Here is a 25,478-nt window from a genome sequence, read left to right as displayed (position 1 = left end):
TTTTTACTTTTGCTTTCTCTTTAGGATCCCACAGTGCACAAATTTACTGTCTTTATCCCCAAAGATGCTGTATTGATTTTCAGGTTTTCAGCTTAAAAACATGTCTCGGTTGTATTCTAGTTTAATTGTGGCATCGAGAAAGCGTGTGTGTGTGTGTGTGTGTGTGTGTGTGTGTGTGTGTGTGTGTGTGTGTGTGTGTGTGTGTGTGTGTGTGTGTGTGTGTGTGTGTGTGTGTGTGTGTGTGTGTGTGTGTGTGTGTGTGTGTGTGTGTGTGTGTGTGTGTGTGTGTGTGTGTGTGTGTGTGTTTCTAAAGGTCAGAGCATATCTCTTAAGATTTTATCACTGAGCACACAGGAGTGAAGAATTACATCTGCATTGAGAGACTACATGTTAGCACAAAGCAGCCTATTTTAAATTTAATATGTTGGATCAGTTTTTTCTAGCTTTTACTCTATTTAACTGATGTTGATACAATGTCTATTAAATTAATTGTTAAGAAACAATGATGGAGTGTTTCTTTTCGCATCATTTTGAGATTCTTGCTTGTGTTATTGCCTGATCTAAGAGAGAAACTAAGTGGTGGGGATTGGGGAAGTAGAGAGAGAGAGAGAGATGGGCATCTGTAATGGTCTTGCATGGGGTTTGAATATGAAGATTCTGGCCCAAAAAAACTAAGACTCCCGCTGCCGGCATGACCTTCATCAGTCAGCGTGATGCGAATCCAGAGCCGTTCTCTGCGGAGATCCGCTCGTTTCTCATCCGGTCAGTCACGGAGAGGCGCGAGAGAACGGACGGCAGCTCAGCCTCTCCAATGGCTCGGTCCGGCCGCTGATGGGTCCGCGCGGTGGAAATGCGCGCGTAAACAGCCTTCTGTAATTAGCTCTGCTGGGAGGGATGTTCCCTTCATTATGTTTTTGAAGGGAACGGATGCCTTGCATCACAAGCAGTAGCACAGCAGGATCACAGGTTACTCATAATTCCTATGAGGCATGCTAAATATTCCTTTTAGAAATGCCAGAGACGCGACTGTAAGCTAATTGCCTGACATGTAGTCAGTAAAAGGACTAAGTAGGCTTACAGGACAGGATCGGTTTACAGGACTCTCCTAAACTTGGCTATTGCCTTCTTTGGCAATGTAGGCAGTCGCGTCAGGTTGTTTCTTTCAATATTTTTTTTCACACTCGCCTTGGTTTGGGGAAACCGTTAACGATTATGTCTAGACCCATGGGTAGGCTACTTGGTTTTATGTCAGCCCTATGATAAAAGGTGCCCAACATCCATCTTTTGTCAGCCCTTGAATGTGCTCTCTCAAATGAAAACCCAATCCTCTTTATCCCCACGGCTCAGTGCAGGCCAAACAAAACTACTGCTCACAATTGTACTATTTTATCAAGGCCTATAATTCCGTATGATGGGAGGAAAATCGAAGGAGAGTGTCCTATCCTGGGAGACAGTGAAAAGCTTGAGCCGGAGAGCCATAGCAACCAAGGCAGCATAAGTGAGGTCACTCACTTCACCGTGAAACTCCCCAACCCTGTCACTGAATGAATGACTCCAAGCTGTGGACAGGTTTCAACAGATCGATCCAATAATCCATTACGTAAATTTGTAAAACAATATCCATCACATGTCAAAAGCCTGTTATAGCCTAAGCACCTGCAAGAACATGCTATACATTTCCCCTAAAATATTAAACGCATAATACCATTAACTTTATGTAAAACATATGGAGATACATCGCGTTGTTTTCTTTAAAACACATACAAGGGACAAATATGAACGCACTAATTGCCCCAAATGTTATCTGTCAGAAGGCTCAATCGGGTAAAATAATGGGCGTTTGCCTTTGGGTTCGGACAAAGAGTGAGACGCTGCCGGCATTTCGTGCCCCTCTGCTGCTCCCTGCCGGTAAGTGGCGGAAGTTAGAGATGATGCTCGTCGAAGAAAATTCCTCTGCAGGCCCAGGCATCGGATCAGCAAGACTCCGGTCCTCATCCTCGTGTTGACTGCATGGACATACACCAACTGTATGGTCTTTAGAATAAACATCTCTTTCTGATGACACAGTAGCAATACATTCAATTCAACAAGTCAAACATCTTCAGAAAGTGCTTTCTTATTGACTATGTAACTGCTGCGCCTAAGACTCCATGGCGGTCGCTTTGTGTGCCCTGCCACGTCTCAGTTTGGGATAAAAGAAAAAATATAAATAAATAAATAAATAAAGAGACAATTTTCCACACCACACCTTTACATGTCTTCTCTTTATTCAATGTTCTTCAGCTGCTTGGCATCTCTCCTGGATGCATCACTTACAAACACACTCAGAAAAACCAGAGCCGGGGATAAAAATAAATAAGCTATTCATCTCTATTCCTGCAAAACAAATCAAGTCTCAACAGCAAACTGCACACAGAGAAGACAGCTACAGAGAGACAGCCAGGGGAAGGAGGAGGGGAAGACGGAAAGGGGGGAAGAGAGGAAAGGAAAAAGTAAGTCCCGGGGAGGAGTGTGTAAAGGGAGGGTTCGGAGAAGTGCAGTGGCAGTGGCTACATTATGCTTGGAGTATAAGTGCAGTGACACCATGTAGTGCAATGGAACAAATGTGGGGCGACACCTTAGATGAAGTCATGGAACGTGTTGGGGAGTTGTTACTAAGTAGCCTAGTGTTGTTAAGAGTTAAGACTGCATGTGAGACTAGTATCTAAATGCAACACTATGCACCTGATGTGAGGCCATCTTTCAACGTGGTTTGAGATCCCCACGAGTGGAGATGCTGTTGTAGTCTAGTGATGAGTAATTGAGTGTTGTGGACCGAGTAGGCGTTAACGGGATGAGGGAGGGGGGTGGGTCATGTAGTAATGATCACTTGGAGTGTTTGAATGGCAGTGTTGTTAACCCAGGGGGGTTGACATGGCTCATGACTGATGGAAGTCTGGAATGACATGATCGTCTGTTGCTGGGGAAAAAAACATAACTGAACTTTGGTGGAGTGGGTTGGATTAAAACTCCAGGATCATTAGCTGTCAAATGTGCTGATTCCACTATAATAATAATAGCAACAACAATAATAATAATAATAATAATAATAACAAAATGAAATATTGCTGCCAATCTGTATAAGTGTTTCCACGATGGTTACAGTTCATATAGCCTCCCCTTTCATAACGTCTGAAACTAGTAAAGTATGATGAGACTGAAGTGGCAAACCAAACTCAAGTCCTCCCCTCCAAGTGAAAAGAAGCCCGTCTCGGTGTGGGAGGATGACTGAGTCATGGGGAGGACACTGCACTGAGTAGCTCATTGAACAGCCGAAAGCCGGCACGTCAGAGGAGCTCAGCACGTGGTCCTCCTCCACACGTCACGCGTCATATTCCACACACTCACACGCACACACACACACACACACACACACACATTCACACACACACATTCACACACACACACACACACGCACGCATCCCCCCTACGCACGCACCCACACACACACACACACACACACACACAAATATACACAAACATGCACACACAGGGAGCTCGGCTTTCACAAGGGTACCAATGGCTATGAGCGTGACGATGACGACTCGATGAAACGTTCCATTAGTGTTCATATGTTAAAACAGGAGGCGTCACCTTCTACTGCATACTAGCATAGTGCACAACACCATTCCTGACGAACAAAGGAAAAAAAGAAAAAGGAAAAAAAAAGAAACCAATATGGATCACTGAGTGTTGTGTCCTCAGTCAAATGAAGTGACAAGACCACTCCTGACAAGGGGCAGCGTCACTCGCACTAAAACATCAGAGTTCCACAGGAGTCCTCGATGAAGACGACCTCTCGCTAACAGATTCCACAGGGGTAGAGAGGACGGGCAGTTTCAACTACTAGTACTACGCAAAGGTCACCTGTCCATAGAGGGCCACGGGGCATGGAGTAGAGGCTTAGAGTCTTGGGGTCGTAGTCCTGATGGAAACAGATTCCCATGTACCCCCACACCACAACGAGGTGGGGCGAAGGTGTCGAGGTCCCTGATACAGAGTCCACTTCCTTTGTCCCCGTCGCAACATTCGCAGAGCAGTCCGGTGGCGTAGAAAAGAGGGACATCACGAGCTCATGTAGGTCCGGAGTCTCTTACACAGCTTACATGGCCGAGAGTAGAAAAAAAGCAGAGCTAGAGAGAGAGAGCGTAAGAAATTGCACTGGAGGTTTAATCCCCACCACTACCACCCGTCCCGCAACCGCACACACGTCTGTATGGTACAATATTTACATGTAGTGTCTGGCCAGGCCCCTGGTGAGACGGCTTAACGAGGCGTAGACGGAACCTGGGTGAGAAAACCACAACCATCTCCACCTTCACCGTGTCAAGTCCCGTTTATTTGTGTCGCTTCCAAATCCCCCCCGCATATCCCTTCCCATATTCCAGATGTCTGTTTTTTTTTTTTTTTTTTCTCCACAGTGTCCCGACAGCCCCCTGATATTGAAGAGTGCCCACCACCACCCGCCACAGTCCTGTTTGTGTCTCTGGGTTGAGGTGGCCAGGCTGCGCTCCAGGTGGTCCGGATGGGCTCAGACAGAGAGCAGAGGCCCACTAAGAGATAGCCCTGGGTGGGTGAAGAGGCTCCAGAGAAAGACCCCCCCCCCCTCCCCCTCTCCTCTCCCTGGTCCCCCGTCCAGGGGCCCAAACGTGTGTGGCTGTGTGGAGGGCTAGCGTAGCTTGAGCTTGTAGGTGGAGATGTCCATGGGCTCCAGGGTGATGGCGGAGTCGTTGGCCAGAGGCGTGCCCGGGTAGAGCAGGGACAGAGATGTGGGCTGCAGCAGCTGCAGGTCCAGACCCCGGAACAGACTGGACACGGCCAGCTGGATGGAGAGATAGAGATAGAGATAGATAGAGAGAGTCAAAGAGGGAGGGAGGGATGGGGAGAGAGAAGAAAGAAAGAAAGAAAGAAAGAGAGACAGAAGGAGAGAAAGAAAGACAAAGGGAGAGAAAGAAAGAATGAGAGAGAGAGAAAAAGAAAGAGAGAGAGAGAGAGAGAGAGACAGAGGAAACAGGAAACAAAGGACTTGCGTCAGACATACAATCTCTCAATAACCTCCACCGTCATCACATAGATCACTGGAAAGTATGTAGACATCTACTATTGATCGTTAGCAGACTTTCTAATGAGACAGTGCTCAATGAATCCTCCACTGAAATGCAAGGTGTTAGTTTATAACACCTTCCTGTATGCCTCCCCAGTCCCCATTCACTTGAATAGGAAAACAATGCCTGAAGTATGTTGCAAGATGGCTGCCAAGTGGGGTGACTTGCCTAAAAGGACTTTGCTGTTAGTCTTTAGTCACACATTCAGATAATAGACAAGTAGTATGTGGAGCAGCAGAACCCCCGACAAACGGTTCGATTCCCGGGTCTGTCACTGCGAGTCCATGTTGCTTTGGATTAATGTGTCTGCTTAAAATCAGTGAACTTTCAATTTAAAATGATACTGCTACTCAGATTTACACTGGTAACTTTTCTCATTCTACACCTATGCTCACGTAGCCTGAAAAGTTGTAGATTCAATTCCCGGCTTCCACCATTGTGCCCTTGAGCAAGGCACTTACTGTTACCCCTTTACCCTGCCTGAGTTGCTCTGGAGAGAATGGCCCTTGTGATGTCACTGACATATGTAAGTTGCTTCGGATAAAAGTGTCTGTCTGCTAAATGAATGCATGTAAAGGTCATGGCTATAGGTCAGGTAAACGGGGGACTGACCTGTCCGTGTGTGGTGCTGCAGTTGAAGCCGGGGTTCTGGGCCTCCAGCCTGCAGTCCAGAGCTTTGCGGTGCAGCAGCAGAGCGGTGAAGGGGGATGGGCTCAGAGGATCCTGCTGTTATGCACACATGAACACCAATTTAACATCTAATTACACTACACACACACACACACACACACACACACACACACACACAGGTCTTGCACACACACACACACACACACACACCATATGTTGTATCACAACACACACACCAAATTAAATTATAAAACCCCATGTGGTCTTGAGAACACACAAACACATGTAGACATGTTATTGTGCATGCATGTGCAATGACTCCAATTAATTGATCTGACATCGGTTTGCTGTGATTGAGACTAAGTAAGTAAGTAAGCAAGAGTGTGTGCATGTGTGTACGTGCGTGTGTATGAATAAATGCATAAAAATAAGTCTGTGGGGGAACAACTGAGTGTGTGTGTGTGTGTGTGTGTGTGTGTGTGTGTGTGTGTGTGTGTATGTGAGTGTGTGTGTGTGTGCGTGTGTGTTACCTGGCTCTGGATGGTGCGCAGGTTGAGCAGGTGGAAGTCACAGGGCATGGGGGTGGTGAGGGGGGCGAAGGTGCGCAGGGGGGGCACGCCGTGTTTGGGCACCACGGGCAGAGCCAGCACCTCGTGGTTCAGGAACGCCGACGTCATGTGACTGATGATGGACGGGAAGCTCAGGGGCTCACTGTCCATGACCTGCTGCTTAGACACACACACACATGCACACATGCACACCGTTATAGCAGCCTTCCAGTAGAGAAAACATCAACAAATCAACCACCATAAACCATCAGTGCAAAAGACCTCCTACCACTGATACATGGGAAAAGCAACACACACACACACACACACACACACACACACACACACACACACACACACACACACACACACACACACACACACACACACACACACACACACACACACACACACACACACACACACACACACACACACACACACACACACACACACACACACACACACACACACACACAGACAGACACACACATACACCCCCACAGACTAATTTTCATTTATTTATTCACACACACACACACACACACAGACACACACACACACACTCCAGGCATCATACACAGCATCACATTTCAAACACAACTATCACTGCACTGTGAGGCTGCACTATTCCACTATTCCTCTACCGGATCACAGCTTAGCAGGGGTGTTACATCCACATGGAGAAGAGCAGGGGCATCATGACTCCCCCCAACCCCCCCCCACCCCCAGGCACTCTCAGACTCATTCAGAGTGCACAGGGAGGGTTCAAGTAGTGACCTTCAGGTGACCGCCTCAGCCGCTCCACGTCTCCTGGGAAGCGCACGACCAGGGAGAGGCAAGGTCGCCCTGACAATGGGTGGAACTGAGAGGGTTCGGGGGTCTGGGGGGTGTGGGGGACTTGGAGGGGGTTGATACTACAGATGGCAAACTAAGCCACATGGGGAGAACTGCTTGCTATGCTTTTCAGTTGCCACGGCAACGTTACCTCTTTAGCCTCATCACTGAACATGCTGGAGAAATAGTTGGAGATTCTGGCAAACAGGCCAGCGCTGGGACCATGCTGGACAAGTGCAGCAGAGAGAAAGAGAGAGAGAGATGTGGAGAGAGGATAGACAGAGAAAGAGAGAGAGAGAGAAAGAGAGAGAGAGATATGTGGAGAGAGGAGAGATAGAGAAAGAGAGAGAAAGAGAGAGAGAGAGAGATATGTGGAGAGAGGAGAGAAAGAGAGAGAGATGTGGAGAGAGACAAAAAAAGACAGAGAAAGAGAAATGTGGAGAGAGGAGAGACAACAGAGGCAATATGAGAGTGTGAAAAAGAGATGTAATGACAGAGGGCATGTACAGTATGCATTGGGAGGGCCTCAATGACCTCCACAAAGAAGACAGACTGGACTGCGCTCCTTTAGGACAGGAGGAACAAGCTCTGCTCTGCTAAAAAAAAACACTTCAGTGACCCTGAGTGGCCCGAGTCCTGTCCCGTCACCCTCCCGAACAGGGAGGAGAGGGAGGAGAGATGGAGGACAAGAAAGACATTGATAAAAGAGGAGAGTGAGAGAGAGAGAGCGTGTGAGCAGCAGAGAGGAGTCCGGCGGCGCTGGCACTGGCGCTGACGCCCGCTCTTACCCGGCTGCTGCCCGAGCGCCTCTCCATCAGCAGGCGGAAGCGGTTGAGGCTCCTCTTGTTGTCCTTCAGGCCCTGGCCCAGCCCCCGGTTATCGTCCTGCATCAGCCGGCGGTCCAGGATCACCTCCAGCTGACCTGCACACCAAAGGGGGGTGAGGAGAGAGGGATACAGAAGAGGATGAGAGGAAAAGGGGGGATGGAAAAGAGGGGAAGGATGAGGACAGCAGGGGGCAAGAAGACAAAACAAAGATGTACAACGATGAGGAGAGAGGAATACAGAAGAGGGGAAGGGCACAGGAGGATGAGGAGGGGAGGGGGGGGATCATGAAGGATGAGAAAGGAGGAGAAAGTAAAGAGGGAATAATGAGAAGAGAAAAGGATAGAAGAGAGAGGAAAAGAGGGAGGAGGGGCACAGAAGGATGAGGAGGGGAGAGGGGGAGCATGAAGGTTGAGAAAGGAGGAGAAAGTAAAAAGTGAATAATGAGAAGGGGAAAAGATAAAACAAAAATAGAGGAGAAGAGGGAGGGGGAGAAGAGGAGAGGTCATGAGAAGAAAGGGATGTGGAGGTCGAGGTGTGACAGTGGGGCAGGCAGTTTAATTCCACTCCCAGCTGGGTGCTGACGAGCGTCAGCTGAACAGATGCTGGTGTCGGCGGGGTACTGACCACTGTCCAGACTGGTGACGCCCAGGGCCTGGGCCGTGTGCAGAGTCAGGCGGTGCTGGCTGTCCTGTATGTAGGCCATGGTGGGCATGGGGAAGAAGTTGGCCTGCAGTGGGAGCTTATGGAAGTAGCGCCGTGGCTGGATCTGTAGAGGAGGAAGAGCACAGAACTCTTGAAGCACTTAACCAGGGCGTTGGGTCTAATACTACACCATAATCAGGGTGTTGGGTCTACTACTACACCAGAACACCAGGGCATTGTGTCTAATACTACACCAGAGCACTTAACCAGGGCATTGGGTCTACTACAACACCAGAGCACTTAACCAGGGCGTTGGATCAACACCACAGCAGCACCACTGGGGTCTGGGCTTTGGGCGCTTGGGCATTGGGTTGTGAGGACGGAGATACCGAGGTCATGAAAGAATGTTTTAAAGGAAACATGAGACACTCACGAAGGTTATATGATGAAAACGCCTTTGGTCTCACATGGCTATTGGTTTTATTGGAGTGCCTCAGGTTTTCTTTCGAACATGTTTCAACTAATTGAATCCCTAAACTGAAGAGCGGAAGAAACATGCCTGGTAGCACTCCTTGCACAATGTTAGTGCCAACTGTATGTAAGGAAGAATGTCTGACTGCACCACAGCAGCACCATACCAATGGCTCATAATAGGAATGCAAAGATACTGTATTTTCTCTTACAGGATTTTCCATAACATAATATAACATAATATATCATATTAATTATAATGTAATATAATATAATTAGCTCAATTCTAATGCTTTATCGTACTCCTCCTTCGTGTTTCTGTTTTTGATTGGATTCAGTTTCGAAATTAATAAAATATGTACTTCATACATCAAAGCTTGAGAGGTTTAGGTAACCTAGCAACAAGTGGTAGAATGCTGTCCAAAATGAGCATAAATGTTTCATGAGCCTCGGCCTCATACTATGACCATGAGCTTCCACAAGGCAGCAGGGTCAAAAATAAAAGGGTAAAGTCCATATGGCACGCTACAATCAAATGTATAATGAAATACAATCAAAACCTGGAAGCCGTTGAGGTCAGTGTAGAAGGTGTCCTCGCTCTGGATGTCCGTGGTCACGCGCATGGCCAGCTCCTTGTTGGCCTGGTCGCGGATGTCTACCAGCACGCTGATGTCCAGGGAGAGGCCGTCCACCCCGGGCACGTTGTGGATGCAGACCGTCTGCTGGAAGTGCTGGTAGTGGGTGACCACCTCGGAGAAGAGTGGACCCTCCACCACACGCACCACGGGGGCCTCCCTCTGGGCATACGGCTGAGAGAGAGAGAGAGAGAGAGAGAGAGAGAGAGAAAGAAAGAAAGATAGATAGAGAGATAGATAAAGACAGAGATAGGTAGATAGAAAGAGAGAGAAAGAAAGACAGAGATAGATAGAAAGAAAGAGAGAGAGAGAGAGAGAGGCTGCTTTAACTGGCACGTACTGGATGTACAACTTAATGTTTGTGATAATATTTCTGAGCAGGTGAAATGTGTTCGTCAACAATTTTAGAAAATAATATAATGTGAGGAGTTCAGATGCAAAAGCCACTTTTGTCAAAAATAAGATGAGATAACGATGGTGAATGAATGCTCTCCACAAATAGTATAGATTAATGAAATAATTTTGCATACAAACCCGATAAATACCACGCATTTCCTGGTCTGAAATATTGATTTGATGGTAAAACCCTGTAGGGGCCTGATACAAAATGCTCATGTAAAAGAAAAGTGGTGAGACGGATTTAGATTTTAGGTTTGCATCTGAACCCCTCCTGCGTTCTCTGAATAAGATCGGGATAAAATAATGCAATCTTAAATCTTGAGCTGGCTGGAGATGGAATATTGAAAGAGGTGGAGAGAGGAGGACGCTGCAGTGCAATCACCACAGACCACCCGGCAGAGCTGCTCTACTCTGCTGCTGCTGATGATGATGATGGTGGTGATGATGCTGCTGAGGGAGTGGGAGCTACCTTGGCTCTGCCGTCGGGCAGGAACAGGTACGCGCCGCTTTTGTCCTTGGAAGGCCTCGTGCCGTAGGTGACAAACTGGAACTGCATTCGGATCTCCTGAGACTCCTCCTTACGCCGGATCGTCTGATGGAGAGAGAGAGAGCGAGAGTGAGAGAGAGAGAGAGAGAGAGAGAGAGAGAAAGAGGGAGAAAGAGATAGAGAGAGAGAGAGAGAGAGAGAGAGAGAAAGAGGGTTGGTTCATCAGACACGTAAAAATAGCAGAACTCTGGAGCTTTTCCTAATTCCAGATACTAATGGTCTCCCGGCAGGCAGAGCAGAGCGTTGGGGTCATGATGCCGCCCTTCATTAGCCAAATCAGGCTATCGAGGATTTCAGACGGATCTCATGGATCTAGCGTGCTCAGCGCAGGGAAACATGTCAAACCATATAACGAGGCGTGTTGGAAACTCTGAGGATGTTGTCAAGGGAACCAACGAGGGGTGTGTAGAGGAAGCCGTTAAGTAGGGGAAGAGAGGGGAAGAACGAGAGGAGAGAGAGAGAGAGAGAGAGAGGGAGATGAGATGAGATGAGAGGAGAGAGCCAGGGAGATGAATAAATCATCCAAATCTGTTTGATTGAATTAATATGTATGTAACAGATCTGCTGGTTAACAGCCGCCATAATCACTCGACTCGTCTGGCAACACACTGATGGAACTCCTCCTCTCCTGCCCTACGCCACTAGGGTGCAAAGCGCTGAGAAAGGACCCACTTGTGGCTGCCCATCATGCTGAATGGAGCAGATGTATGAGCAACGCAGAGCACAGGTAGTTTGGACATTCTGTCAAAAGTGGCTGTTTCTTCACACGATGAAGATCATTTGATCACATTTTTTAAATGTTTCCGGGTGTTTAAAATGGGCTTGAATGGTTTAAATTTAAACATTTTACACAGTCTCTTTCTGCATTTTCACACACTTCACACTTTTGAATGTCTCTGAATTATTTAAACGGTTTAGAGTGGTTTAAACTAAATATTCTATGCACAGCCTCTTTTTTTGGAACATTTTAAACATAAAAATTCTACACATCATCATGGCCTCTTTAATGCTTAATGATTGGCTGACTGACCTCCAGGAGGCCGGTGGTTCCGGAGAAGCCGAGCGTGAAGCCCTGGCTGTGGATGAAGAAGGGCTGGGCGTCCGCCACCTGCATGCGGAGGGGCAGCGGGTCCAGGCCCCGGACGGCGCCGGACCCCGGGGCCAGACGCATCACCGTCTCGGAGCGCATGGTCATGGGAGAGTCCGTGGTCTCGAACAGGTGGTACACGGCCAGGCCCAGGGCGGGCAGCCGCGCCATGAAGGACACCTGAGAGGGGAGAGGAGGTGGCGTTAAAACACACACACACACACACACACACAAATATATTCACTCACCAACACCAAAACACACACACACACACACACACACACACACACATATATATACATGAAACAGCCACACACACACAAACACAGTCAAACAGTCATATTCATGAACAGACAGAGACACACACATACACACACACACACACACAGATATATTCACTCAGCAACAATTGCATGACAAAACACAAACACAAGACAAACACACATAAACACAGTCACATTCATGAACACACACTCACACACACACTCACACACACACGCACACTGACCTGGTAGACCTCAGCGTTGACCTGCAGGGGGGAGCTCCACTGGGCGCTGAGCTGCACTGGTAAGGTCTGTCCGTCCTCCGTCAGCACGCGCACGTTTGGAGAGCTCACCAGCGCCGTGACCACACACAGCCGGTCCTGCTCCACGGGGTTAAACACCACCAGATACCTGAGGGAGCGCACATGCAGAAACACTACACTTTAGACACGGCATATGAACCTACACAAGCACCACTTGCATCACTATAGTAACTACATCCTATACTTTACACACACACACACCCTGCACTACTATGGTTAACAGCAGAGGAAACACAGACACAGACTTGTCCAAAGGCCCTGTGCACTGTTTCACACTTTTGAAGCATCAGCAGGTTCCTTCCTTCCTGCTTCCTTCAGGTTCCTTCCTTTCCACCCACACACACACACACACACACCACTGGGCAATCAACACCTCCAGATACCATGGGGGACACAGATGCAGATGTACTTTGCAACAGCACCACAGTACACAACCAGGCCTACATCACTGTGCTGAATGCTACCAGATATATGCCACTGAAAACAGATTTATTTTATACACAGACACCCCAGGGAGGAGCACAAATAAACACACAGATTGTCCTGCTCCGTCAAGTGCAACGGAACCAGATGACTGAGGCAATACTGATGCATAACTTTTCAAATGCGCACACACACACACACACACACACACAGTCTGTGCAGCTACACAAGGTTACACGCCATCAGATGCCTAAGGGGCTGCAGATGTAGCATACGAATACTTTATACACACACACACACACACACACGCGCGCGCACAAACACCTCATTGCCTTCCATAGAACTCACACACACAAACACACACACACAATACACAGACCACCATCCAAACTCTCCCTCACAGCATACAATGTGTACACGTGTGCTAATGAAGATTGAAGAGCGGTCCCCCAGAGAAATACAAGGGGAATTTAATAGAGACGGAGACAGAGGGGGGGGTAGAGCACTGACAACACAGAGAGAGACAGAGAGAGAGGGGGATAGAGTACTGGAAACACTGAGAGAGAGAGAGGTGAGGAACAGCAGTGTTGGTGTTAGTGAGGGGCTCTCACCTGGGGGCGTTGGGGTCCAGCTCAATCAGAGTGCGCTGCGGGAGGGAGTCCTGGGTGGCTCGCCGGTCATCCTGCACTCCACAAACACACACACACACACACAAAATTTAACAACAATAACAACGACGACGACAACACAATATATGGCGCTTTTCAAGGCACACAAAGTGCTTTACAGTGAAGGGAGAACCTCACACACAAAAACTTTCACACACACACACACACACACACACACACACACACATGTTGTACAACCACTTTGACATGTATAGGAGTAGATGTGTGTAATGAACTGATGTGCGTCAGAGAGCAAACGGTCCGTGCTCACCGTTTCCAGGAAGGGCTCCGACTGGTAGAAGCGGTACACGTCTCTGTTCTTCATGACCAGGAAGTGGGCCGCATTAATGATCACTCTCTTCAGGCCCACCAGAGCACGCAGCAGTCTAGAGAGCACACAGGGCAATAAGGTCACACACACACACACCAGCTGTGATGACACATACAGACACATCTGCTGCTAGAGTTACAAACACACACACACACACACACACACACACACACACACACACACCACACACAGCCATCCTATCAGTCTCCAACTGCTGCTACAGAATCACACACACACACACACACACACACACACACACACACACACACCTAAAAACACATTCAAATATGACATTGAGCCAAAACTCACAGCCAAAATACTAAAGGAAAACTCAAGGACAAAATCAACAACCCTGCCAACACACACTTCCAAAATGCACAGCACACACACACACAAACACACACACACACACACACACACACACACGTATAATCACGAGTGAGTGTGTACACAAACATCTTCACCCACATGCCCCCCCTGCTTGTGGCTACCTGTTGCCGTAATCGATGACGACGGCCTCCTTGGCGGTGCCGGTGATGGCGTCGTGGTGCTGGAAGAGGGCGACGTTGCGCCGGGCGTCCGTCAGCAGCGCGTAGTCCGACACCGGGTAGCGGCTCTCCATGGCCGAGTGGCGCGCGTGGGCCAGCGCCAGGCTGTACAGGATCTCGGCCCCCCTGAGGAACCAGCACACAGCGCAGGCATCAGAGCCCAGATAGCTCCGCTCCCTTCCCACCACCACCACCACCACCATCACCACCTCCTCCTCCTCCTCCTCATCATCATCTCCACCTCCAAACACCCACACGTCCAGACAGTTCAGTGAACTACCATAACGAACACCGAGCTGCCAAGAATGTTCCAGTACATCCAGTGGGCACACTCAGGTCTACAGGGCTTTCTCAAGCTGCATAGTGTGCTGCTGAGCCTTAAAGAGGAGAAGACTAACGAGTCTATCGGTCCCTCTTTCCTCCCTCTCTCTCTCTGCCTCACGCTTTCTCTCTTTCTCTCTCTCTCTCTCTTCAGTGGTCTCTGGTCCCTCTGTCAAGTGGATGAACCAATTTGGAGCCATCCCCATGCATTATTGAGGCTATTTTGGAAGACGACTGTAATTGCAGCCATTAGGGAGGCTGTTCCCCCGAACAAAGGCCTGCACCATAAAATGGCTCCACCGCTGCCAGAGAGGCGAGAGAGATTTATGTCCCGGTCCTCTCACACCTCCCGCCCACCACCACAAAAAAGATCCCCACCGACGGTGACTCTCGGGCTCTTTTTAATAAGGCCATCTTAGCCAGGACCCAGTCAGCCTGAACTGGCTTGCAGTGGCTAGCAGCAGCTGCTCAGAGAGACCCAGCTGTGGTGTGGTGTGGTGTGGTGTGGTGTGGTGTGGTGTGGTGTGGTGTGGTGTGGTGTGGTGTGGTGTGGTGTGGTGTGGTGTGGTGTGGTGTGGTGTGGTGTGGTGTGGTGTGGTGTGGTAGGGGAGGGTGTGGTGTGGTGTGGTGTGGTAGGGGAGGGTGTGGTGTGGTGTGGTGTGGTGTGGTGTGGTGTGGTGTGGTGTGGTGTGGTGTGGTGTGGTAGGGGAGGGTGTGGTGTGGTGTGGTGTGGTGTGGTGTGGTAGGGGAGGGTGTGGTGTGGTGTGGTGTGGTGTGGTAGGGGAGGGTGTGGTGTGGTGTGGTGTGGTGTGGTAGGGGAGGGTGTGGTGTGGTGTGGTGTGGTGTGGTAGGGGAGGGTGTGGTGTGGTGTGGTGTGGTGTGGTGTGGTAGGGGAGGGTGTGGTGTGGTGTGGTGTGGTGTGGTGTGGTGTGGTGTGGTGTGGTGTGGTAGGGGAGGGTGTGGTGTGGTGTGGTGTGGTAGGGGAGGGTGTGGTGTGGTAGGGGAGGGTGTGGTGTGGTGTGGTGTGGTGTGGTGTGGTGTGGTGTGGTGTGGTGTGGTGTGGTGTGGTGTGGTAGGGGAGGGTGTGGTGTGGTGAAGGGCTCTTCTCATTCGTCTTTTTCTCTATCCTCCCTTCCTTCCTCGGTCCTCCGGCTTGTTCCCACTGATCTAGACAAAGAATGATGGGGCAGCAACAATGGGATACTCTATCCAGAGTTCTTTATAGATCAGTGGGAATGAGCCGGAGGACCGAGGACCGAGGACCGAGCAGAGGGGTTGAGAAGGGGCCATAGCGTGAGGTGGGATGTGGTGGTATGTGGTGTGGTGGAGTGGGATGGGGGTCCACTCACCTGAGGTGGGACTCTAGGATGCGGTCCAGGTTCTTGTAGAAGGGCCGGGAGGTGTAGAAGCCGCTCCAGTAGTGGTCCTCGCGGTCGGCGTAGGCGAAGAAGTCGCCGCTCAGCACGGGGAATTCGGGCGGACGAGTGCCAGGGGCCACGTCGTTGGCCTTATACACGGCGCCGAAGTAGTCCGTCAGCGTCCCGAACTGGGCCTGCCAAGCGAGACGGAAAAGGGAAAGAGGGCCGAGAGGGAGAGAGGGAAACCTTGAGCAAGGAATACACTAACAAAAGCAGATGGAGCTGAAAACTTGCAGAACAGACATGGGGGGGAAAAAAGCCACTTAGAGGGCGATTCCGTGCAACTAGAGGCCGCCCAGAGATCTCCGGCGTGCAGTCTCTCACCCATAAAACTTTATGATCTTAATATGAATTACTCGTTAATTCGGAGCTTTTCCTGCGCTCGCCGCCTGGCTTAATGGGGTGTTTGTTGTACAGCCGTGGAGAGGCACTAAAATCGGCGTCTGCCCAACCGCAGAGACAAAACACCTCTCCACCTTCCCCAAGCCAGTCTCGGGATGCCATTTCAGACGGGTGATTAACACCCCCGCAGCCTTCTTAAGATCAGACACAGAGTTTCACCAATAATTCATTGAGCATATTTAATTTCCTTCCGTAATTAAAGAGCGTCTTTGGCAAATCGGAAAATGCTAATCTTGCTTCACTGCGCTATATCGCACCCAGAACAGTGGCATTTAGGATGTAATGAGCGTTTTTACAAGGCAAGAACCAGCATTCGGTCATAAACAACAAGTCCACAAGATGTCCGGTCCACTGATTTAAGACCCTGGCGGCTTTTATTGTGGAGCGCCACAGTAACAAGACAAGCCTGACCCAAGGTCATCTGAATGCCTATTTAAATCCAGAGCCATACCTGCACATGCATGTCTGGGTGGGAGTTCATGTAGTCAAACAGACGCTGGTAGTTCTGGTACTGTTGGTCCCACTCCAAAGCCTTATCGTAGCGGAAGTCATCACCGAGCGGCACCAGCAGAACCTTACTGCGGAATAGCTTGGACTTCTTGCGGTACTGGTCCAAGAGAAGGTTAGCCCTGGAGGACAAAAACAGGTGACCGCGTCATCAGCATATTACACACCCATTTCCAGAGGAAAAGTATTTTGGCTGTCTGTGTGGCATCTCATGAGGTCATCTGACATCATGAGGTCTTCTCAATATAGCGTCTATCCGTTTAGAATTTTTTTGTTGTTGTTGTGTTTTTTTTAAATAATGACCGGACTTATCTTTTTATCTTTTTCACTTTTGACATTTTCTGCAAATTGTTTTTCCTGACCTTTGGAACTGACATTGTCTATTTCTAGTTGTCCAGCTTTATCTCCTGGGGTCTGACGGTGGGTTTCCATAGCAGCGAATTTCGCTTCGCTCTCAATGAGGTTAAACGGTGGCGAAGTTCACCCTGATTGGGTGAAATGAGCGCAAATTTGGCAAGGCACACGGAACAGAGTTGGCGAAAGTGGAACTTTATTCACACGACAACCACTCCAGAACCAATCAGTTCCGCGTGTTTGTGTTCAGTGCGTGAGAGGCCGAGGAGGTTGCCAGAGTTCTAATGAAAACATGTATGTGATTAAACAGGAGACCTACTGTGAGAGAGCAGCCGTATGGAGCTGTTTAAAAGGAAGCTTTTTCAGACCGATAGGGAAACATAGATAGTACAAGAAGAGGAAATAAAAACATGTTTTGAAAATCCTCTCTATCGCTCATGCTGGATGAGCTGCCTTCAGGTTTAGCCCCGGTTTTGTGATGGCAAAAGGAATCTTGTCTTGTGAAAGTTCAGTCCGTCAGATAAAACATGGTTGACAGATTCTACCTTGTGTGGTGTTTGTGATACCGAGTTCAGAAAACTGAAACACACAGCACATCTCACTGCAGAGTGTGGAATGGAGAGACTTGCTGTAAGTCGAAGACATGTATTATTTATCTGTGTGTGTGTGAGCTCTCTTTAATTCTGTTCAGTGTTCTGGGTTCCCTTGTTTTGGTTTTGTTCTTTTGTTTTGAAAACAGGCATGAGGGGAAACAGGAGAGATTCAGATGTTATTGTGCTGACAAGTTAGATGCTGTTTGTTTAACCTTGTTTCTTAATCCAACAAACTGGAGCATCCCTCTTTTCCTTTTGTTGTATGTAGAGCTATGCAGTCGTGGTGAACTGGTTAGGGCTTCGGGCTTGTAACCGAAGGGTTGCCGGTTCGATCCCCGACCAGTCCACCACGGCTGAAGTGCCCTTGAGCAAGGCACCGAGCGCCGCTGGTTGGGCAGGCAGCTCACTGCTCTGGGTTGTGTGATTCACCTCACTGTGTGTTCACTGTGTGCTGTGTGTTCACTAATTCGGTTAAATTGGGTTAAATAAAGAGAACTGAATTTCCCTCACGGGATCAAAAAAGTATATAAAAAATAAATTAATAAATACATAAATAAAAAATCACAATAATGGCTTTCTATTCTATTAAATTCTAATATTCTATACTATTCCATTCTATTCTACCCATTCTACATAGTGAATGCACCCACCTCTCAGCCACGTTAGTGTCCACAATTGGTTTGGGCGGAACCTTCCAAGGGCAGTTGACCCGGCTGCCCGGCAGGCGCTTGAAGTCGAACTGGCAGCAGATCTTGGGGTCGGGTCCGCAGGTGTGCGGAACATCGTAGCTGTAGAACGGCATCATGTGGCAGAAGATGTCCGTGCCGGAGCCCTGGTCTGTCACCATAGCAACAGAGAATTTGAGAGAAAGGACTTTGTTCAGTAATAATAACAGTAGTAGCAATTTTACACTGGTGCAGGCATAATGTCCCACCACCCAAAAAGTGAAAAGCCTGCCGTGTATAAAAGAAATGCATAAACAAGCCACAAAATAACTTCTCAATGCCTACCTAAGAAATGATCAAGGTGCAACACCAAGATACACAACAACTTTCTTCTCCCATGTTCACCATGAACTTAAGGTCTGCCGTGAATTGAGGTATCAAAATGTATTTCTACAGTATAACCAAAAAACCTAGTCTGGCTATCACCAAACTAAGCTCAATCTTTTAAGATTGAACATTAGTCTGGGGAGTCTGCGCTTTATTTCTACTGCACAAGTCGTCATAGTGGGACATCGATCTCTGTCAGATTGGCAAGCAGTTCAGTTCGAATGTAACGTCACTTTCTAGGTCTGCTTACAGAGGGATTTGCCCCCCCCCCCTCCCCTTTGCGAAAACAGGATGCGGAAATGTTCGAACGTTTGCACCTCTCGCTCCGCTTTAACCCTCCCTGCCCCACGTCTCACCCCAGGCCTGCCTCCACATGAACTCCAGGCTGCGGCTGCCGGCGAAGTGCTTCTTGATGGAGTAGTGGACCCTCTGGATGAGCATGCTGGTCAGGTTGGCCCTCTTCAGCACGTACGGCATGGTGGCGCTGTGGCCAAACGGGTCCACGGCCCAGGCAGAGTGCGGCGTGATGCCTGAAAACCCGCAGGAGAGAAAAGGAAAGGAAGCCATTACAAAAGCCACCACTGGGGGCGCTGTGGCGCAACTGGTTACAGAGCTCATACTATACTCAGTTCGATGTGACCATGGGGATCGGGGTTCGAGTTCGACCCGGGTCATTTCCCGGTCCCAACTTTGTCACTATCTCTACTGTCCTGTCCGATTAAAGGCATAAAAAGCTCCTAAAAATAAATGGTCAGCACTGACCAATTCAACTGACACCTCAGAGAAGAAGCAACTAGCTGCCATTCATATATAGACAGAGTTGTCAACTTATCGTGACAAGAGGCAAGCAGTAAATCAGGTGGGATGAAAATAGGCTAGAGGTATATTTTATAAAGATAGTACTGAGAACTAGAACATGGTCAATCATTGTGTTGATAAAATTGAGCAATCACACCCAGCTTACTAGTTTAGTTTATAGTGACTTGGTAAGCACAAGTTAGGAATAGCCATGTTTTCCTCCTGTCTCCCGCGTCTGACCACCATAGGGTTAGTCATCGACATATAAAACCTACATTTACATTTAGTAATTTTGCAGACTTCCACATGAATAAAATGTACACGTACAATAAACGTAAACTGGAATGTAAATGTAATATAAAACCTAAATACTGCATTGTCCGTAACGTTTCTCTATCTGTGGGAGGGCAATACATACCCAAGTTCCTCTCCAGCCACTGGTGCCCCTCGATGAGCTGGTCGATCATGGCAAAGTAGTGGGTGTTGGCTTCGTCAGGCATCACCCAGCCGCCCGAGACAATTTCTAACTGTCCGTCCTGAATCAACCTGCAGAGCAAGAGCAACAGGATCGTATCTTTACACATTCATTGACAAGAAAAGCCACTGTTAAATGTTAACTGGCATTAACAATATCCTGATCTGTATTCTTTTGTCTGATAGCTTAAGAACCGAAGGGGTCGGATAATTACATCCCATTCAGAATGTCTGAAAGGGACTTTTTCCTTGAATAAATGGGACGTGGTGTAGACTGGGAACGAGGGCCAATTGTACGTCCACAGAGGACAATAGACGACTCTCACCGCTTGGCCCTACCAGCATTACGGCCATCTAAAACCATCTCAGTAATAGCCTGCGAACGGGAGGCACAGCGGTGCCTCTCTTGGCAAGAGCCTTACTTGCGCATGGCCGCCTGCTTGTGAGTGTCCACGCTCTCCCACCACTTGGCGAAGAAGGAGATCTCCGACCAGATGAACTTCCTGCGCGGGTCTTCGGCCAGCTTCACCAGCATGTTGTTGAAGATGTGCTGAGTCTGGTCGCTGTAGTATTTGTCGAACGTCTTGATCCAGCCTTGATCGCAGATGGAGAAACAGCGGGAGTTAACGAGCAGCCTGAGCCTCGAAATTAATTTCCCAGCAACACCCCCCCCCCCCTTCCCCACCGCGCTGCACCATCCTGCTACTGGGCCTGGAGGAAAAGGGAGGAGGAAAGGGAGGAGGAGAGGGAGGAGGAAAGGGAGGGAGGGATGGAGCGAGGGATGAAAAAAAAAAAACCTGCCCAAAAGTTTAGAGCTGTGACAGGCTCCCATTCAGAACAACAAACAAGCTGCTGCCTGCGCCTCGGAAAGCCTTGTGAGCCGACCTGTTAAAAATACCGCTCCTTCAATTATTCAGACGTGAACGTCTCCTCGCCCTGCGCAAAACATGAAGTCAGCTCAAACAAGAAAGGTGAGCGAGAGATGAAAGTCTTCACTCATTATTTTCAGCGGTTGTGTTTCAACAGCATGAAAATTGAAATGGCTCTTTCCAGCCGCATTCCCCATAATAATCATGTTTACCATATGAGCTATGCAAATAACATATAATATGGTCATCAGGAGAGTGGTGGTGATGATTTGGTCTGCCCCAGTGCAAGTTTGATCACACACACACACACACACACACACACACACACACACGGCCAGGCTGTTGCCAGTCCAGACGGTTCAGTCCCTCCAGACCCACAGCCCGCAGGGTGTGTGTGTGTGTGTGTGTGTGTGTGTGTGTCTACAGCAGGAGAGGAGCGATATTTAGAGAGAGAAAGATAGGGAGAGAGGGTGCAAAACAAACCGAACCAAAGAGAGGGTAGGCTGCTCGCTCGCGTGTCTAAGTGAAAGATCAGAGGCGAGTTGAACATGCTGTGCCTCACCACAGCCAGCCGCATTGCTGCAGCAGCAGCAGCAGCAAGAAAGCACTTCTGAATCTCACTCACGCAACCACAGGCATCCCAACAATCCCTCATCCCATAACGAGCCCACTTACAGTGCTACGGCCAATTAGCACACCAACTCAAATGCACACGGAGCCAATGGTTCATCTGAATCATGATGTAGAGTGCATCCAGTATGGGCATCTAGCCACGCACTGAGACATTGGCCCAACATCAGTATAGGCCCATATACTGTAGGTAAATGCTGTGCTATGTTAGTGCTACGAAGGCCTGGAAAGACTTGAAAACGGTTGATTAAAGGGTATGATTGACAACAATAATGAAGTACACAAACAAATATCTACATTGGTTATCAGGAAACCATCAGTCTCCACCCAGAGTATCCCTGAAGACATCAGCTGCTCCATGTGTACAGAGAGTGATCATTTATTCCATCACACATCTCTTTTCAGAATCACTTCACTTCACTTCCACCGTTCATTCTCTTCGGTCACAGAAACCCACAAAACCGTAAAACCCGCTCCTTCCTCAAGGACCTGTAGTGTTGCCCATGGACTTCCTGTCTTTCTTTGCACGGCCGGGCACTATGGAAAATGTGCTCACCTCACGAATCTGAGAAGACCACTGAATTTCAGATCAGATCAGAAACTAGGACAGCGCGACAAAGAGAGATGCAGGGGTTTTAGAGCGAGGGAACATTTCCGTGCCTGAAGTCACAAGAATCCATTCGAAGCTATTACATATAATCATCCATTTTTTTTGTACATTTCACATGGCCCGGCCCACGCCTGAATTCAAGCACAGAGTGCGAGACCGCTGCAGCTGCAGCAGCTGGCCTGCGGGGGAGGGCTCACCTGGGTCATTGTGTGAATGCGGCACCACGAACACCTGCAGGGGCTCTTCGTCCCACTCGCCGGGGTCGTAGGTGATGTCAAAGCCCTGCTTCCACACGCCACCGTCCACATTGTCGAAATTCAGCAGAGAGTACACATCGAGCGTCTGTTGTTAACACACAGTAAAAAAAGAAAAACAATTACATTCTAGAAGTGCTTTTAAATAGTTACTGCAATACTAACACTTCGCAACAAAGCAGGTCAAAGAGCAGATTTTTGTTAGGTTCGAGATAGATGAACTTATTTTTGTGTGAATATAAATAAATATCACTAGCAGAACGAGCTTTCACAGTATGCTTGTGAAGTACGACTGTAGTGACATGTTTCAATATCAACATAGGCAGATATGCAATATACAACATATGCTTAACATCAGAAAACAAGTAGTACGAATACACACAGAAAACACGCAGTCTCACAAATCAATGCCCATGACTGCTCACTGCCTGGCAGGTCTCGACATTAATGGCTGCCCGGTTACCCTTGGCTAGCAAATTGTTACAAATGCCAACCGGATTTGGCTGGCTTTGCCAATCAAAACCACGTGCCTGGTTGCCAAGCTGGCAAAGCTGGCAGCCACTTTCAAAACTTAACGTTGAGCCCTGGTGCCTGGGCAGGACCACGTCGGATGCCCGGACTCACCTGCAGCTCGGTGGGGCCGCGGCGGGTCTGGGCAAACTGGCAGTCACGCGGGCGCAGCGAGAGGAAGGTGGGCCTCCCGTCGAAGGGCATGACCCAGGAGCCGTTGGTGCTGCGGAAGGGCAGGTGGCCGCTGGGCGAGATGGCGCCCGTGTCGGTGAGCTCCAGCACCGAGTCCTTGATGTGGCTGATGATCTGATGATTCTCCTCCAGCAGCTGCTCCAGCTGCTCAATGCGGTTCTGCAGCACCGAGATCTGGCTCTATTCCACACCACGACAACACAACAACAACAACAACAACAACAAACAACAAATAAACCACAGGCATGATGACCACTCCTGTCATTTTTCTTGCCAGCAAAGACCACACTAGGACAGAAACATCAATCACACTGACTGCATGTTAACAAAAACAAAACAAAACCTAACAAATTAATTAATGGCTCTTGTTTGTCTTCATGAAGTAATTAAGATGGCAGTTCTTAAAGCAGGTAATTACTGAGGTTGTCAAACGCCATCTCTCCTTATATGCCGCTCGCTGACTTACTGTCAGGAGAAGCACTGGGGGGAGTTATGTGGTGAATAAATTAATATGAACAATTTAAGCCAATTAGCTCCTTATAAATATGGACTTAATTAAGCTTTTGAGAATTACAGCACAGTGATAAAAAGACTACTTTGATCTTGGAATAATCTGCACAGCCTACAAGATCCTCATTCGGCATCGCAAGGCCATCAAGTGACTGCCAGGAGTCTAAAATTAAATGTTGTAGACTGCTTATGTAGAACTAGTCATTCATTTCAGTGTCATGACCGATCATTTAAAAAAAAAAAGGGAAAAAAGAAAAGAAAGAAATCAGTCAAAATTCCTTGCGTACATACCCTGGGGAAATTGCCCCCGGTGTTCTGCCTTCTGGCAGGGTCGTGCTGGACTTTGTCCAGCATCAGGTAGAGGGAGAAGACCGCCACACAGAAGATGGCGCCCCCACATACGGTCACCTGCTTCTTCAGCTTCATGCTGGGCCTCTGGGGTTGGCGTCAGCGGAGAGAGGAGATTATGGTGGGGGTTCTATGGCCTCTGCCTGCAGAACCCTCTGTCTCACACAGGGAGGGGGAGGGTTGGACGGGGAGTTGTGAAAACAGTCTTTCAGGGGAAATAAAGTGGTCTGTGTGTGTGTGTATGCGCACGTGTGTGTAGGTAGGTATGTGTGTGTCTCAGCAGACCCTCATGACTAACCCCTTGCTCTCCCTGAAAACCTCCCTGTGTCAGACGCAGGGGTGTGGGAGGTGTGCGTGGGGATTCGGTGCGGAAGGGCACAATCAGCGAAGGGCTGGCTGGCACAGCGCTCTGTCAACTGCAGCCAAATCTCAGCCGCCACCACCGGGCTCCTTCAGAGTGCCCCTTGTGCTCAACCATCCAAAACTTCCAGGGCAGGCAAACAAGAGAGAGAGAAAAAAAAAACACACACACACACACTCACACTCACACACACACACTCACTCACTCACATTCACACACACACACACACAACAGCTTACAAACAGCGGGACCCCAGACAGGGAGCTTACTGTTCAAGTGGCATAGTGTGTATGCTAGTGAGGCATACTGAGTCTGTGGGTGCTAATTTGTCAGGTCCAATGCAGTCCTATCCACAGAAGCTTCAGGCAGGCACGGCCTCCCCTCTCCAGACTGTCCACAGCAGCAATGGCATCTCTCAGAGCGGACGGACTGCACTGGGCATGGAAGCAACAACTTCGCCTGCTGTGACCCTTTCCATTTACTTGTCCGCTAATTTACTCATTTATGTTCAGGAGATGCTTTCCCGCAGTGTGGCCATCAACACCACCTCACTCTTTAGGCTTCAGTCACGACACACCAACACACTAAAGAGGGGGCAGGTAATATCTGTCTTTATGTGTTCACAGAAACTTGGTCGAGGCAGGGGGTCCTATTGCACTCTTGAAACTGCAGAGATGTCGCATTCAAATGGCTACTCTCCACCTCAGGGCTTTATGTAAGCTGGAAAGTGAGCTTATACTGCACAAATGGCAGGCTGAGGCAAAAAGTGAGAGGGGGGGGGGGGGACGGAGACGGAGACGCTATGAAGGCGTCACAGAAGATGAGCACACAGTGACCTGAATCTAGGCCCTCTGGCATGCAGGTGTGTTCCTCTGCTCCTTCTCCGAGTGAATTCTAATATTATCTTAATCCGATCTCCTCAGAGGCTGTCAGCCTGTCAGTGACTTAGCAT

At 48.8% G+C, this 25,478-nt stretch overlaps 2 protein-coding genes across 3 annotated transcripts in view; one reads left to right on the top strand and one right to left on the bottom strand.

Annotated features, from left to right (window-relative positions):
• furinb (furin (paired basic amino acid cleaving enzyme) b) overlaps positions 1-505 on the top strand; it is a 93,056-nt gene extending 92,551 nt beyond the window's left edge. For both annotated transcript variants that reach the window (XM_062547430.1, XM_062547431.1), the window contains exon 16: positions 1-505. This exon is cut by the window's left edge and continues 2,261 nt beyond it. The gene's annotated coding sequence lies outside the window, so the exon portion shown is untranslated.
• Positions 506-4,664: 4,159 nt separating this feature from the next.
• Positions 4,665-25,287, bottom strand: man2a2 (mannosidase, alpha, class 2A, member 2). The gene is made up of 22 exons (XM_062547426.1): positions 24,464-25,287; positions 24,109-24,320; positions 23,230-23,487; positions 22,549-22,693; positions 20,665-20,836; positions 20,187-20,314; positions 19,327-19,500; positions 18,569-18,755; positions 16,916-17,093; positions 15,994-16,196; positions 14,267-14,449; positions 13,716-13,830; positions 13,388-13,458; positions 12,276-12,441; positions 11,711-11,947; positions 10,603-10,725; positions 9,660-9,908; positions 8,611-8,752; positions 7,948-8,081; positions 6,305-6,499; positions 5,757-5,870; positions 4,665-4,861 (listed from the first exon to the last, which is right to left on the bottom strand). Exons 2-22 carry the CDS (start codon positions 24,241-24,243, stop codon positions 4,709-4,711), a joined length of 3,462 nt encoding a protein of 1,153 aa, XP_062403410.1. The 5' UTR covers positions 24,244-24,320; positions 24,464-25,287; the 3' UTR covers positions 4,665-4,708.
• Between the last annotated feature and the right edge of the window lie 191 nt (positions 25,288-25,478).

The sequence above is a fragment of the Sardina pilchardus genome, chromosome 10 (genome assembly GCF_963854185.1).
Source record: "Sardina pilchardus chromosome 10, fSarPil1.1, whole genome shotgun sequence".
In the NCBI taxonomy this organism is placed as follows: Eukaryota; Metazoa; Chordata; class Actinopteri; order Clupeiformes; family Clupeidae; genus Sardina; species Sardina pilchardus.
This window is presented reverse-complemented; position numbering and strand designations above follow the sequence as displayed.